The sequence below is a fragment of the Pangasianodon hypophthalmus genome, chromosome 15 (genome assembly GCF_027358585.1).
Source record: "Pangasianodon hypophthalmus isolate fPanHyp1 chromosome 15, fPanHyp1.pri, whole genome shotgun sequence".
Taxonomy (NCBI): Eukaryota; Metazoa; Chordata; class Actinopteri; order Siluriformes; family Pangasiidae; genus Pangasianodon; species Pangasianodon hypophthalmus.
This window is the reverse complement of record NC_069724.1, coordinates 16,178,173-16,195,722: the sequence shown is the minus strand read 5'-3', so window position 1 is coordinate 16,195,722 and position 17,550 is coordinate 16,178,173. Positions and strand designations below refer to the sequence as shown.

Here is a 17,550-nt window from a genome sequence, read left to right as displayed (position 1 = left end):
ATAGGGGTCTCCTTTCAGTTTCTCTACTGTTACAGTAAGGATGGACATAACTCGAGCCATCACACCAGTAAGACATGAAAAGATCATGGCAGCCAATGTCCCAGTTGCTCTCTGGCTAACTGTATAGTTGTCAGGGCGTAAAGAGAAGCACACAAACATTAGTCACTAACAGACTAACAGTCACAAGTTCTCTAGCTAAACTTCACAAATGAGTAACAAGGAATATAATCTGTTATTCAATAGCTTCTAACATATTAGAGAAGAACTGAATGCCTTAACTGCTCGAGCAAAAAAGCTAAAAATGCCATCAGTTCTGAATCGTTTCCCTTCTTATTCTATTATATTGCTTTGTATATACACACACTCTCTCTCTCTCTGTTTATCTCTCTCTCCCTCCTGATTGGCTGTAGCTCCTGCCAGGCACTGTGTAGTCAGTTTTTTTCATGCCTGAAGCTGGGAAATGATGACTTTCAATTTATCTGTTATGCTGCATGACGTATGAGTAAGTCTTTAAGAACGGTGACTTGAGCACACAAAAACAGATCTTGATGGTGAGGTGTATCTAATTGTGAACCCGAGGCATCAGAGGCCACATCCTTCCAACACAAGTTACTTGTTAACTGAAAATGAAGGCATTGCCTTTAGACACCATTCTGTCATCATAACATTTTGTATGTTGCACACACAACATGTGTTTATTTCCTATTGCTTGAACATTTACCTGCTTACCTGAGGATGGATCTTGAACTACTAGGCTGAACTATTGTACACCAAGTGACAAAGCTAGCTAATTAACTAGAAAGTTAGCTACATAAGCTAATGTTAATAACATTTATCATGATATTTCATTTATGTTAATACCATTTATCATGATATTTCAATAAGGAAATAACATGATAATTATTTTTAGATATTGACCAGCCCTAGAGAAAAACTGGAGAACTTGAAAGAAACACACACAGCCATGGGGAGAACATAGAACACATGCTGCTCTTAAATTTGGCAAAAATAAGGCACCTCATTGGGGAATTTCCTTCCTAATGTGACAGCCGCTATCTTGGGATCATGCTAATGCTGCCCAAATATACTGCCTTCCCAGGGAGAAGTAATAGTGTACCTATAGGTGTCAAAGAGGCTTACATAACAATCTTATGAATGGAAGAAACTGCCTTTGCATCCTGTCAAAAAAAAAAAAGAAAATATTAATACAGACAAAGAATTTGGTTGCTGTGTGACAGTAAAAACAGGTCAGTGGAAACCTGTGTGTGTGTGTCTGTGTGTGTGTGTGTGTGTGTGTGTGTGTGTGAGAGAGAGAGAGAGAGAGAGAGAGAGAGAGAGAGAGAGATTATGTGACTCCAGATGTTTCCTGCATTCCCATTTTTATTTTTATGTGGATTGCACCAGACGGACCCGATTGATGTACAGAAGCAACTGTGTGTGTGTGTGTGTGTGTGCGTGTGTGTGCGTGTGTGTGGGGTAGGAAAAGACATTACCGAATTATTGTTTCCTCATCGTCTCTCATCTATTGCTATAAATACTGCGTAATTGCATTATTTCTTTATTAGCATAACAGTTAAGAACTACACCCTCAACTGACTGATGCTTGTATCCAAAGCGACCTACAGTTGAACAGTCAGGGTTTAATGGTCTTGGCAGCTTGGCAGTGCTGGTATTGGAACTCACAACATTCAGTAGCTCAGAGCCTTAACTATTGAGCCACCACGTTCCAAAGGCATAAAGCTGCTTAGAAAATGATAACAGAATTTTGATAATGTAAAATAACATTATGTGCGAAATAACAGCTGATAAAATTAAAACTGACTTTTTTAAATCACTACTGGTAAAAAAAAGAAACATACAAACAGAAAATGCACACAGCATCTGATTGTTGGTTCAATGTTTGTTCATTCTTTTCTATCAAATAATTGATGCAGAAAAATGCACAGAATTTTGGATGAATCATATTAGACTATACAAGAAGTGTATATGGAAATGTGGAGCACAAAAAGATTGAAATTTTTAGGTTACAGCCCACCTAAAAATATTAAGTCAAATATGTTGTTGTTGTTCTTTCGGCTACTCCTGTTAGGGGTTGCCACAGCGGATCACTGGTCCGCATATTTGATTTGGCACAGTTTTTATGCCAGATGTCCTTCCTGATGCAACCCCTCCCCAGTTTTATCCGGGCTTGGAACGGGCACTGACAGTGCACTGTCTTGTGCAACCGCAGTGGCTGGGGTTGGTTCCCTGGCCAGGAATCGAACCCGGGCCACGGTGGTGAGAGCACCGAGGCCTAACCGCTAGTCCTCCAGGGACCCATTAAGTCAGATATGTGTAAGTTAAAAAAAAAAAAAAAAAGATTATGCCATATCTTTTTTCTCACATTATTAGTTCATGTAATTTTATTTGACCAGCTGCCATGGCAAACATAACTGACTTAAAAACCAGCTTTCATCCTCTGAACAGACTGTTCATTGTTTGGTCACTTACACTATATGGCCAAAATTTTGTGGACACCTGACCATCACTCCCATATTTGCTTTGCGAACATCCAGATCCCATTCCCCCTTTGCTGTTATAAAAGCCTCCTTTCTTCTGCGAAGGCTTTCCACTAGATTTTGAAGAGTGGCTGTGGGTAATTTCTGATTCAGCCACAAGAGCAGTACTGAGGCTGGGCACTGACGATGGGTGAGGAGGCCTGGGGCGCAATCGGTGTTCCAGTTCTTCCAAAAGGTGTTCAGTGGGGCTGAGGTCAGCCACTCGGGTGTGATGGTCAGGTGTCCACATACTTTTGGCCATGTAATGTACATATGTAGTTTTTTTTTAAATACCAGAAACAAAAGCAACCTCCAACCCCCACATCGTGTAAAACTGTAAATGTTTTCATTTGATTTTGCTGACCTTTTTGATTTTGTTCCCTGTTTTCAGCTGGTTATAGCTTCTATAGTGAGATCACATTAAGAAGTTAGAATGGTGTGTAGCAGTGAGGTGAGTCTAGGTTTTAGAGGTTAAATAGTAAGAGTAGATCATTTGAATTCATTTATTGTGTTCAAATGGATGTAATTGTTGAATATGTGATTTAGATATTTCTTAAGTAAAGGTAAAATAGAAAAAATGTAAAAAGCATGATACCATTACTAGTTTAAAAGATAATCCTGTTTGAAGACAAGAAGTAATAAGTATAATTATTGAAGTATAGTATAATTTTAAAGAAAAAAAAATAAAACACATAAGTATGCACAGTATGCACAGTAAAGTGTCAAATGCACCCAGTATTTTATATTCAACTTTTGTCCTACATGCCTATTTTATGCCTGCTGCTCCAGAATGCTTGGAACAGCCTACCAGCCGAGTTTCCCATAAAACTACATGACAGGGTACCTAAAAGAATTTATGCAATTAAATTCAAAAGCAAATTATGATTTAATGTTTACTGTTCTGATACTATTTACTGTTCTTTATAGTATTAGATCTTTAGAAACTTTTCACTTTCTGAATTTCTTATAAAATTTCTTTACTGTATATAACAGCAGCGTTAAAGAACAGGATTATGAACATTAATGAACCTAAATGTCCCTGTATAAAACAATAAGCATAAGAACGTGTGTATGTGTGTGTGTGTGGGTGTGTGTGAGACAGCGAGAGAGAGAGATAGCGAGTATAGTATATATTAGGTGCGTTACATTTCTGTCTCAGGTATGGACAGGAAACGTTTGGAGAGCCTGAAAAAAACGACCAAGCAAAACCAATGTGCATGCAGACTTTTAGAGCATCAGCCCACATAAACATCCGGTGTCTACACATGCGCACACACACATTCACACTCACACACACACACACACACACACACAGCTCTTTCCTTCCTGTTCTCCTGTGCACTGTCAGAAAGTGAGTGAACAGTGTGTTTAGCACTTTCCCTATGTGCAATCATAAGGTCATTTTTACACAGAGCGACTGTGTATGAGATGAGAGAAAGGGAATCCGTAAGGGAGGTAGTGTGAGCGTGTGAGAGGGAAGTGGGACAGCATTCAGCCTTGGACATGGTGGAGGAGAAGATGGGTGGATGCTGGAGCAACACCAAGGTGAGCCTGTTGTTGTAAATGTTAGCTTAATGTTGATTCTGGATCAGCCCAATAATCCTGAACTGTAATTAAAACTGCAGTCTGAGGATTAACAGATTCAGCATGTGGAAGTCTCAGTCATGTCTCAGGATAGTGTTTGTCTAGTCTTGGTCAGATCACCATCTAGATAATCATACCGGTGAAGGGATAATTGAGTTTTAGATGCAGAACGATTCTCTCTTGAAAGATTCTGCGTTCCGTTGGATGAAGTATATGATGTCAACATTGATTGAGAACAGAAGGGAACTGCGCTGTGTAAACAGCCTGAGCGGGTGCTTTTTTATGTAATCAGATGTTTTTGTGGCATTTTGTGGGATTTGTTAAGGTGAATTCCTGTAATAACTTTGGTAATTACGAATAAGAGCTTAGAGATTGAACCCGGAAGTAAGTCATTTCTTGGAAATGGATGCATTAGTCTGTAGGTAGTAGGGTAAAGTACAGTACTATTCATCATACAGTCAGAATATAATGGGGGATGTTTGACACAATGTTTACTGCCTGATGAACTAAGCTGTTTGTTCATATTTTCAGGTGTAATTCAGCCGCATTCTGTGCTAGAAAACTCGTGCATTATTTATGACTCTGGCATATGAGCAATCAACACACAATTTAAGCACCATGTATAAGGTAACATGCAAAGTGTGTTTATCCCAGTTCTACATATGCATTTGATGAAGGATAGTGCATAAAAGTGGAAAGTGGAAGTGTAGCTGAATATTTTGCTTGATGAACTAAGCATGGGTCAGTTAGCAGTGGTCAGTTTTGCATGTGATTTTGTGTAAAGTAACAGTGTGCATGTTGCTAGGAGCACTGTAGCCTGTGTTGTCATGTTTTTGGACCAGAATTGGACTTTTATTGAACTGTTGTGGGTATCATCAGTAATTTTATAACAATTACAAATTCTTACTGTAAGCATCCAAATAAATGCTAAAATTTTCCAGGAAAGCACTTGCCCTGTCATCAGGAGGTTGTGAATTCAAATCCCAGTGATGCGGCAGTCATCCACGGTTGGCTGCCTAGGGAGCAAAATTGGCCTGGGTGGGTAGGATGGCATCTCCCCTGTCGTTCACAATAACGCTACCGAATCGTGGGCATCTATGAGCTAACGTATACTGAATACGTGTGTTGCACTGCCCTGTGATGCAGCGTGAAAAGATGCAGTTGGCTGGCATCACGTCTTGGGGGAGGGTTAGGCTTCACCCTCCCCAGCTGGTAGCTGTAGTATGATAGTGGAGAGCTGGCTGGTAATGGGAAATGGGATTGGAGAGAAAATAGGGGGGAAAAAATTATGCTGACATAAAATAAAAGTATCCCTGAACGCAGTTTTTTATTGCAACTCTACTTTTTAGCCAGCACTGTGTTGGCAAACTTTTATACCCTGATGCATATAACCATAGAAATGTCTTCAAGTATCAGGATATGATATTTTGGCCATATTGCCCAAACCTACTTTTTGTAATTCAACACACTAAACAGGACTTTTTATAGGAACATTTTATAGGAGCTGCTAACAAGCAGGAATGAAAAACAGTTTAAATACAGACTTTTATAGGAAGTAGCTTTTTCTGTATGCAGTCGTCTTTTCATTAGAGTAAAACCCAATGTCTAATGTCGTTTAAACTAACACTAAATAGTATATCAGTGTAATATTTAACTTTAGATACTGATACTGTTAGATGCCATAGTACTTTCAAATACCATTTATTAAAAATTTGAGTATCCAATGTTTTTTCTCTCTTTGTTCATTGGTCCAAATATCCAGAGACACATAGCACAGTCTATAGTAACTCAAATAAGCACTCTTTACAAATGTGGTGTACAGAAAAGCATCTCAGAACGCACCAAAACTGGACAGTTGAAGATGGGAAAAGACCAGGTGATTTTTAAAAAAAAATTTTTCCTCAACTCTCCAGTTTGGGTGAGTCTGTGCCTAAGATTCTTGTTCTTGGCTGACAGGAATTTAACCTGATGTTCTACTTCTGCTGTTGTAGCTCATCCACCTCAGGGTTCAATGTTTTGTGCATGCTGAGATGCTTTTCTGCTCACCACGGCAGTAAAGAGCAGTTGTTTGAGATACTATATCCTTCTTGGCAGCTTGAACTAGGAAGCTCGAACCTATAAGATAATTATAGAAGTAACTAGTTTACAAAAATTTGTGCATAACATCCAACATTTTTTCTCTCTTTGTTCACTGGTCCAAATATCCAGAACACATTCATAGCATTTCTGCAGTGCTATAATAGTTTGCACCTTGCAGGTTAGTTTAGCAGCTCACACTCAGTTGGGTTTATTCCGCCTCAGACAGTCTCTCAAGTGCGATTCCTGTGTTCTTATTTTTAAACATGAACCACACCAAGGAGGAAAACATGCTAGGGCTTGATTCAAACTGACTAAACATTGCAGACTAAATTGTTTTGTATTATTTCAAATATCAGTCTCACCTTGACAGTTAAAACCTCTAAGCTCAGATCCTTTTGGCAAAGTTGAGCTTAGATCATGTTCCCTGATATCAAATTGTGAGACAGCTGATAGGTCTCAGAGTATAAATGGTAATCAGATTGTCTGATCTGGTCTTAGACGTTTTTACTCACTGTAACAGTATTAGACAGCCTAAGCTTTTACCTTCAGTTACATTGTCTGAGAATCTGTTTGGTGCATCAGGCTTTCAGTCAGATGGTGCTGAGAGAGCGTGAGGTCTTTTGTTCTTTAGTTGTTATTTATCCATTTTAATATAACTCTCATAAGACAATTTGCTACTTGTTTTGTTCTTCCTGCTTCCTGTCAATCCAGTTCTTTTCATTTTTACTTCTTCTTCTCTCTTCCTTTCAATTGAATGTTAACTAAATTTCAATCGCAAGCTGATACTCAAGGCTACACTATTTTTTTTCTCCATATATTTTCCCAAACAATTACTCATGATCATTTCCATTCTACTTGAGTCTAGCTAGGGTCCTTTACTCTGTCTCATAATGCCAACATAACACAACTGCATTGAATGACAGAACTGTAAAGCAGCTTTATGTCTGTTTTTTTTTTTTTTTAAGTCAAATGGACTCTTAGAAAGAGAGCGTGTTTATGTGCTTTGAATGTTTGAGGATTATTTTGTTATTAAAAAGGACAGTGTGACTAAGATCTGATTCATCTTTGAATTTGGAGGAGACTCTGCAAGTTGTCACTAAGACCTGGCCTTATGAGTATAACTGACATTTTAAACACACTGACGAATTATTGGGGGTTTCCTATGAGCAACAGCAACTCTCTTGCTAGACAGTCTGGTACTTTCTGTAACCTACCATTAGGGCGGGGTCAGTGTACATTATTTTTAGTTATACCGGTATTAATTCACGTAAAGGTATGCATGTTTACAATATCTTCATCAACTGTACTTTTGTGTTACATATTTAAAAAAATTGCTCGTGGCAGAAGTCATATACTTACATACAATATTCAGTTTCATTAACGTGTTAAATAACCTAATTTGGGGGCACATTGATAGACCTGCATTATGTCTGATTTGTGATAGGTGGATAACGCTGATAATGCTACTTAGGTAATAGTATTATATGAGTTTTATTGACAAGATATTGTACAAAACAGAACAGTTTCAGTGTTCTTGTAATTAAATACTAAAGTATTCAGATGTTGTGTGCCTCTACATATTCACAGTTTGAGAAAAAAAAAAATTTATTAGCAAGCCTGCATTTTACTAAAGATATTATGGTTTTTTGCTGTTATATTCTGTAGGACCGGATGTGTTTAGCCTTGATACTTTACTACTTGAATTTATTATAGACCATATTGATCTTGTTTTATCATTGTACAGTAGATTAACAGTAGGGATTTTAGAAAGTTAAATTTGTCTAAATGAGTGCATGCAGGAAGGAGCTGGCACCAGAAAAAGGCCTACTTTAAATAAAGCAAAACACTGACATTTCTTATTAGATTGTATAATTTGATAGAAAATTGTAAAATTTAAATTTAAAGTCCGCAGGAAATCAAAATTGTTTTGTGGCTTTTACTATGAATATCTTAGCCTTAAGGTTATCTAAAAGCTAGTGTGCTCCAAAACAATGATAAAATTCGCTTTTAGAAGATGCATTCAAAATTTACAGTTTCTCTCTAGAATCTGATGTGTCCCACCCCCAACATTATAAAAATCACCTTGCTGAAGTTGCTGTTGTTGAGTGAGAGAAATCATATCAGCAAGAATGGGTCATAAATGTGTCTTTGGCTGTTCAAACGCACTCTTTATTCAGTTTTCCAACTGTAAGTTGGTTAAGAAGGAAATGGCTTGAATTCATTCACTATGAAGAAGGAGGTATTGCTCAGACTTGCATCCATGTTGCTAACTGAGCGGCTTAGCCCGGGCTGTGAGGAAGGCTAAACGCTATTGGCTATTTGAAAAGGAGGAGGAGCCACTCGATATGCCCCGCCCTGACTTCCTGTTTCAGTTTCAAGGCGCTTCACTGGGACTTTAACAGATCACTTTTAGGTAATGTGGAACAGAGGGAGCAGGCAAATAGCAGATGGTGAACAAGACATTATTCGAAAACCAGCACGGAAAAAAATCTCATGGCAGACCGACAGGTGTTAAAAGCTGGTAAACATAATGAATCTAAACCTAATGAGTTGTGTACTGTGGTCCATTTCACATTACAGGCCCAAACAACATTTCACAATTTGAAAAGGCAGGGCTAAATGAAGCATACAGAATTTCAGCTTTGACCTTAGCCCTGCCCCCTCTGTATGACCACTCCCCAAACTTTGTAAATTAGGCTCCGCCTCATTATAATTGATAAACTGCACTATAGTGGCACCATTGGGTCACTAGGGCCCATCTTGGTTGGCTGAGTATTGGGGGGATTCATTGCTCACTTAAAACATGACATTGCATTATTGAAATTCTATTGGCAAGAGATTCACCAAAAATAAAATAGGCTTACATGTTTAATAAAAATCTCTTAATAAGAAATATTAGAGAGTGTTAAAAAATATTCAGTTGCTAAAATGTATTTGCAGTGTTTTTCTGTTGGAAACTGGTGCACTGAAATGCGTATATATGGCAGTGTGGAGAGCCAAATTGCGTTAGTTTGTGATCCTAAAGATTCTGAAGCTTGTGGCCATATAAGTGTACAAGAAGTGTCAGATGCTTCATAGAGTGTAGGTGGAGTGTCTGTGGCTGAGACTACAATAACACCAACCTCTTTATGAACTGGGGAAAGTTTGACTCAACCAGCACGAGCCATAATGTGCTTACTTATTTAATAACCTTATTTTTACCATTCTTTCTCTGTCTCTGTCTTTTTCTCTCTAGGATCAGTTTGATAACTTGGAGAAGCACACTCAGTGGGGTATAGATTTTGTGGAGCGCTACACCAAATTTGTCAAAGAGCGATCTGAGATCGAGCTTAACTATGCAAAGCAGATCAGGTGAGTTGTGACAGGTGTGTGTGTGTGTGTGTGTGTGTTTGTGTGTGTATGTGTGTGTATGTATTGCTAGTAGTAGAGGCATAGTACATATACACAGATGCATTTACATTTGCTTATTTGGCTGATGCTTTTACCCAAAGCATCTCTGAAACAAGATACATGATACAACAGTACACTGTACCTTAGTTGGTTACCACTATCAGAATCTTGCCCCATTACAATCTCTTTGGCCATCTGTACCTTAGTGAACAGACAATTCTATGCACGAGAAGGGATGCTAATGTCTAACCCCAGACAACAGTGAGCTTTTCATAGCAGGATATTGTCACTGAACTGAAAAAAAAAAAAACTTTTTGTGGAGTTCACTGTAGCCAGCTTTTAAAGATTTTTGTTTGAAGTGGCTATCAGTCCATTGTGGCTATTCCTGAATCTTCCGATTTTGTTGGTCATGTGTCCTTGTGTCTATAATGGCAGATCATGAACATCTGTTAATATCAGTCAAATGGCCTCTTTCTGTGTGGCCTCTTTCTGTTTCAGACCTTGGTCAAGTTAAGTAACAAAAAACTAGCATTCTCTAGATGTAATGTTAATGTGTTAATGCGCTAGTCTGGGGGATGTAAGTGTTGCCATGGTAACAAGGTATGCTCCTTTCAGCAGACTTAAATTAAGATTGTCCAATAATGATCATTCACTCTGCTTCACACACACTTGCTTTGAATCCCCCCTACCTCCCCCCCAAAGAGCTGTCAGTTGGAAACTCCCTTAATCCCCTACAGAGAGAAACATTACGTGGCTCAACTGCACAAACACACACAAACACACACAAACACACACACACACACACACACACACACACACACACACTCAGCAGATCCAGATGTCGTTTTAATGCAAATCTACACATCCACCCACAGGGAGTGTTTAACCAATATGAGGAGTGTACTGTGGGATGATAGGATTATAGAAGTCTTACCCCTTTGTGTGTGTGGGTGGGTGTGTGTGTTATTGTGTCTGATTATGGAAGACAAACACACCCACCCTGGTTAATTTACATAATTTTCAGATTACTGAGCACATTTTAGATAGATTTATTGCAGCATTGTTCTATCACACTAGTCAATAATTTTAATAATTTTAATTCTGTACTGTTAATTTAATACAATTAATACTGTTGATTGCCTTATTGAAAAGTTTATTAGACAGGAAAATACTGCTTTTTACTGTGCTTCTTTTAACTGCGCTTTCAAAGGAAAATGCTTCAAAAGTGGATCTATGCTGATGTGTGACCTTACAAAAAAAAAAACAAATGTGATAAGACAGAGTATAAGAATAGTTAGAAAGAAACACATAATTTTTTTCAGGGTTCACTCCAAAATCATGTTGTAATCTTACTGCAAATCTGATTTATATTTTAAATCCAGTATTAAGACTGGCTGTCCACACTACAAATTACAAATGCACAGACTGGTTGTTATAGTACTGATGGAGTGGTGTGAGTTCACAGAATTCTCTACTTGTTCCAGCTATTGTGCTGTGCATTTGCTTTACAAACTGAACATCTGCTTACATCTGTTAGCACCAAACAATGATGCCACTGGTGATGTTGAAAGAGAGCTTCAGTTAGTTTTGTACATATTGTTCACAATGTTTAGTGTTTGTTTTGTGTGTAGTCTGTAGTGCAATCAGTGACTCCAATCAAATAATCATATAGTCGTAAAAGTCACAATTCATGTGCTTGTCAGTGCAGAAAATCTTTCCTACTCACAGACTTATGTGGGTTCTGATACTATGTGAACAAAAGCATATTGCAAAACTGAAACATGTAGTGTTGCTCATTTTTAGAAGAATCCCTTGTACAAAACATATGATCCAATCGAACGTTAAGATAAACATGCAGTTTTTATGACATCTCCTAGCATTCATGAACATCCATTATTTGTTTGCTATTTTATCCTCATTGGAGCAATGCAAAAACAAAGAAACCTAATTTGATTCAGTGTGTTTACTGGCTTTTTAAATGCATTTAAATGCATGAATTTCTTATTTAGAATTGGGAGTTGCAAAACAAATGTTACAAAATTTTTAACAAATATTTTACAAAGGTTAAATTAATAATAACTTCAATAACTTTAATCTAATGATTTTAATATAATAAAATAGAAATTGTGTGCTTCAATCAGTTGATGCTATGTGATGCTTCAAGGGCTGGCTGTAATTAATGTGTCTAAAATTACTGCTAAAAAGGTTGTAGCTAAGGTGATGTTAAGGATGATGCAACTTAAACCAGACTAGGCCATCAGCTGTGGCCACTCATCCACAACATCTTTTCTTCACTACTCAACCCACCGGCTCCTCCTGCTCCATCCTCCCTGACTGCTGAAGACTTTGCCACCTTTTATGATGGGAAGATTTTAAAAAACCTGCCAGACCTTCACTTCTACCCCATCTCCTACACTACACACTCAGGATTCCCCTTCTTCTTCACTGGCACATTTTCTAAACTAGCAACTGAAGAGATCCTGCAAGTCATCTTGTCCTGCAATTCTACCACCTGCCCATTGGATCCAGTCCCTTCCACAATGCTCCAGACCATCTCACAAGACCTCCTCCCCTTCATCACTTCTATCATCAATGGCTCCCTAACATCTGGTCTTGTACCAACTGCATTCAAGAGAGCAAGGGTTATTCCCATCCTGAAGAAACCCACTCTGGATCCCTCTGACATCAGCAACTACGACGGGTATCACTTCTCTCTTTCTAAAATCCTCTAACGAACTGTCTACAATCAACTGTCTCTCTATCTCTCACAGAACAACCTCCAAGATCCTAACCAGTCTGACTTCAGAGTGGCACATTCCATAGAGACTGCCCTTTTGGCCATCACTGAGAAGCTACATGCTGCTAGACCAGCCAAACTGTCGTCAGCCCTCATCCTCCTCAACCTTTCAGCAGCGTTTGACACAGTGAACCACAAGACTCTCTTGTCCACCATCATGAGTCTTCGAATTTGTGGTGCAGCATGTCAGTGGTTTGCTTTCTACCTGGAAGGTCGGTCATATCAGGTGATGTGGAGGGGGATCCATGTCTGCTTCCTGCAGACTGTCCACTGGTGTCCCACAAGGCTCAGTACTTGTTCCTCTTCTGTTCTCCCTCTATACTCAATCTCTTGGTGCAGTCATATCTTCACATGGGTTTTCATACCACTGCTATGCAGATGACACTCAACTCATCCTGTCCTTCACTCCCTCAGAGACTCATGTTTCTGTTCAGATCTCAGCATGTCTGGCAGACATCTCATCATGGATGACAGCTCATCGGCTGAAAGTTAATCCCAGCAAAACTGAACTTCTGTTCATCCCAGATGATTCATCCCCATATCCGGACCTTGCAATCTCCCTGGACAATTCTCTGTTCTCGCCTTCGGTTACTGGCTTCCTGTAACTGTCCGCATCAGATTTAAAACACTGATGCTTACCTACAAACCCAAAAATGGACCAGCACCTACTTAACTCAAAGCACCTATCACATCCCGCACTGCACCATGCTCCCTCCAATCCTCTAGCACTGCTCGACTGGTCCCACCATCTCTCAGGGTACAAGGAAGGCATGCATCAAGGCTTTTCTCTGTTATGGCACGTAGGTGGTGGAATGAACTTCCCCTAGATGTACGAACAGCTGAGTCATGGGCAGTCTTTGAATGACATCTAAAGACCTACCTCTACCTGAAGTACATAAATTAGCACTTAAAAAAACAACTTTGTGTTGTTTGTGTGCTTTTTACTATATTACCACCCCAACAGAGTTTTTAGACTGATGGTATTCTTAGTCCGCGACCTAGAGAACCAGTATCAGAATGTATTTACTGATAGAGACTTCAAAGCATGTCTGTAAGTTGCTCTGGATAAAGGCATGTGCCAAATGCCATAAGTGTAAATGTAAATTATATATATGTGTATGTGTGTGTGTGTATATATATATATATATATATATATATATATATATATATATATAGTTTGCAAAAAGCCACACTCATGGCCAAACACAACAGCATCATAACAAATAAAATGAACAAATGAACCTGCCCCTGATGATTTAAATTTGGGTTCCACAAAAAAATCTGGTCATGAATATTATTTGACTTTTTTGTAGTGAAGTGTGTAATGTTATTTCTCTCTAGAAATTTGTCCAAGAAGTACCAACCCAAGAAGAATGCCAGGGAAGAAGAAGAGAGCAAGTAAGTCCAATTAAACCGTACAGGAAATATTTTGCTAAACAGGAAATGAATTAATTATTGTGGTAAATTCAGCAGTAACTGATAGATGTTGGCCTTTCTGATAGCTGATATTGTTTGGGAGCCACTGCGGCCAGTGAGTTTACTGTATGTTTACTTGATGTCACTTCCTGTGTTAGATACACATGGTGCCGTGCATTTCTGGCATCTCTGAATGAGTTGAATGATTACGCCGGCCAGCACGAGCTGGTTGCTGAGAACATGACATCACAGATCATCACTGAGCTCACGCGATACACACAGGACCTCAAAGCGGAGAGAAAATCGGTAAGTGATGTCACACAAACGTAAACAAACCATTTTCATGCAAACTTCTTCTGTGCTCTATAGTAGATGATTCACATTGTTATATTGCAAGATAGATAGATAGACTGATTGATTGATTGATTGATTGATTGACTGATTGATTGATTATACCCATTCATTCATGCATCCATCTATTTTGTCAGTGATATAACCATCACTTATAACTATCAGTTATCGAACCATCTATCCATCCATCCATTTTTTGACCTCATTCAGCTGCCCGTCCATCTATCTATTAAATCTATCCAAATGTCCAACCAGTCACTTTCCATTAATCCATCTGTCAATCCATCTATCCATCAGAACTTGAATATAATTAAAGTGTGTGCATTTTATTTCACTGTCAGGTCTAAGACACACAAAAGCACACACACTCATACAACACACACAAGCACACACAGAGTCATAATTTTTTATCACAGATGTTCCCACCTTTTCCAGACATGAGTTTCTGATGGCCAATCCAGACGTGATGGAAAGAAAAGTACGCCAGCATTACAGAAATGCTGCCAGATTAGGCCAACACTGACACACAACTATGTGTGTGTGTGTGTGTGTGTGTGTGTGTGTGTGTGTGTGTGTGTGTGTGCGCGCACATGGATTCTATTTGAGCAGCATTTTTTACATGCTCGTCTGCATGCCTTTTGTTCGTCTGGAGAATTAAAAGTGATATCCACTAAGGGGCAGGTCAAAGCCAAAGATATTCCTGTCCAATAGGTACAGTCATGGGGAAAAGAAAGTACACTCTCCTTCAGTTCTATAAAAACTTCTATAAACAAACAAATAAACTCAAGTGACCACAACAAAACACAACAGATTTCAATATGTAGTCATTTGTAGTCAAACTAGCTGGGAAAAAATAAGTGCACCCTTCCTAGTTCCACAATCATTAAGAGAGTAATTAGCAGCCAGGTGTTACTGATATGCACAAGATCTGTTAATCATCAAGAAGTGTGACTAACTCTATAAAAGCAGAATGTTTGGTGTGTCTACCTCATGCCAAGAAAAAATAACATCAGCCATGACCTCAGAGAAGCAATTGTTGCTGCTCATCAATGTGGGAAGGGTTATATGGCCATCTCCAAACAATGTGAAATTCACCATTCTACAGTGAGAAGGATTGTTTACAAATGAAGAGTCTTCAAGACAGCTGCCAATGTTCCCAGGAGTGGGTGTCCCAGCAAGTTCAGTCCAAGGTCAGGCCGTTTAATGCTTAGAGATATAAAGAAAAACCCAGGAGCTACATCATGTGACCTGCAGACCTCTGTAAGCACAGTAAATGTTCATGACAGCACAATCAAAAAAAAAAAAGAACAAGTATCTTGGCTTTATTGGACGAGTGGCTAGGAAAATGCCCCTTCTCTTCAAAAAGAATATGGCAGCTTTTTTAGGTTTGCAAAATTGTATCTGAACAAACCACTGATGAAACCAAGGTGGAGATGTTTTGTCATGCCAAAGTTATGTCATGCATCAGGGACAATGATCCCAAGCACACCAGCAACTCGACATCTGGATGGCTGAAGAAGAAAAAAAAAATCAAGGTTTTGGAATAGCCAAGTCAAAGTCCAGACTTGAACCCTATTGAGATGCTGTGGCAGGATCTTAACAGAGCTGTGCATAAACAAATGCCCTATTGTAAAGTAGCAATGTTATAAAGAAGAGTGGCCCAAAATTTCTCCAAAATGATGTACTTATTTTTTTCCCCACCTGGTTTCTGAATGTTGATGTCTCTTTAAATACATTCCGCTATCGTATTGGTAATGTAAATGATAACTATATCAGATGGACATCAACCAATGTAGTTACAATCAAGGATAATGCCAGCCTTAGAAGCTGTGTGGGTGTGTGTGGGTGTGTGCATACTGTATGTGTCGGCAGGTGGGTGGGTGGCTGTGTGTTTCATAGGTTTAAAGTGCAGCAAAGCTCTGTCCTCTGCCTCTTTCTCCCTGCCTGGTTACAGTCTCTGATACACTGCTGATGCTTAAATTCACTTTAATGTTCCTTTAAAACACCAATTATAAACACACAATTGCATGACTGCATTATTTGGACTGAAATTATTTGACATAAGTCTAATGATTGATCTAAACAGAGTCTGAAGCATCTGAGATCAGCCAGGATCTCAGTGTACAATAACACTGTCCACAAATTGCGTGTGTGTGTGTTTCTGGTTCCTGGTTTCTGAGTCTTTGGGAGAAGTGAGAAACCTGAGGGCAGTGCAGGTTAACTTACACAGGAAGTGCTGTCACTCCATAATGAATTGAGAATCGTTTCTTTTGTGTGAGTGGTTTAGCTCTCTTTGGGCTTGTGCTAAGCATGCTCTAACACACACACACACACACACACACAAACACACACACACAGACTGCCTTGTGGGTCTAAAGACTTTTCTAAAGGCACAAATTCCCTCTCATTCAGTTCAATTAAGCTTTCAATTAAGCAGTTTTTCTTTCCTCTCACTTGCTCTATTTATCTCTCTCGCTCTCTCTCCCTCACATACACACACATTTCCATTTAGAATTTGCTGAGTGTGTGTGTGTGTGTCTGTGTGTGTGTTGCTGTTGTACCGATTCTAAAGACCATAGGGGTCCAAGGCAGATAAAAATGCACTGGGCATTTCTGACGTATTTCTGAACAATGTTCATTGGCATTATATTTTACAGTATAAATATACATATTTACATGTACAGTGGGGTCCAAAAATCTTATACCAAACTGAAAATCTGGGAATTATTACTATTTCTTGAAAACTGGAAATAAACAGTAAGTTTTAGAATTTTTATGAATTTAAACCGAAGAAAGGTTCAATGTCAAGAATGTTCAGAATCTTGAATATTCAGTATTCAAGAATGTGCACTATTTCTAGGTCACTGTTTAAATGTAATCACATTTGACCATGTTAACTTTGTACAAAAGGACTTATGCCTAAAAGGAGTCTTATCCCTTCCATTGAAGCATGTGTTCAGATGACACAGTGACGGAAAGTACATATACTGTAATGATGCTGCATTCGACTAAATCTTGTAACTCAGAACCTCCGACTAGGAAAACCAAAGAAAATGCCCCCTTAATTTTGAATTTCTGCTCAGAAAATTTTTCCTCAACCCTGAGGTCAGCATATGATTTCTTGTCAAGATGGCCGCCCACACTGTGAACAGTAACTAAAATATCACTTGACTGCTTTAAATGAGTTTATAGTGGTATTTGCTTTAGATCTGTCAACATCATCAGATTAGTTGGTTAAATCTATGACACTGATTATAAATTCGCTGAGAAAGTTTTGAGAAAGTAAATACATTATAAAATCATCATCACTATTGTTAGCTGGCTAACAAAACACATTTTCATGGAGGTGATCATGTGTTTTTCCCCTACTGAGTAGCTGGAACAGGCCAAGCTTGA

The 17,550-nt window shown here is 38.7% G+C and overlaps 1 protein-coding gene across 22 annotated transcripts in view; it reads left to right on the top strand.

Annotated features, from left to right (window-relative positions):
* Positions 1-17,550, top strand: part of LOC113535542 (formin-binding protein 1) — a 95,518-nt gene that overhangs the window by 32,693 nt on the left and 45,275 nt on the right. For 21 of the 22 annotated variants that reach the window (XM_053240121.1, XM_026928907.3, XM_026928904.3 and 18 more), the window contains exons 2-4: positions 9,436-9,551; positions 13,729-13,785; positions 13,962-14,109. In XM_053240121.1, the coding sequence (XP_053096096.1) occupies positions 9,436-9,551; positions 13,729-13,785; positions 13,962-14,109 (321 nt within the window). Of the gene's footprint in view, positions 1-3,531; positions 4,083-9,435; positions 9,552-13,728; positions 13,786-13,961; positions 14,110-17,550 lie in introns of those variants that run through there. The other variant, XM_053240119.1, reaches the window with a different exon arrangement.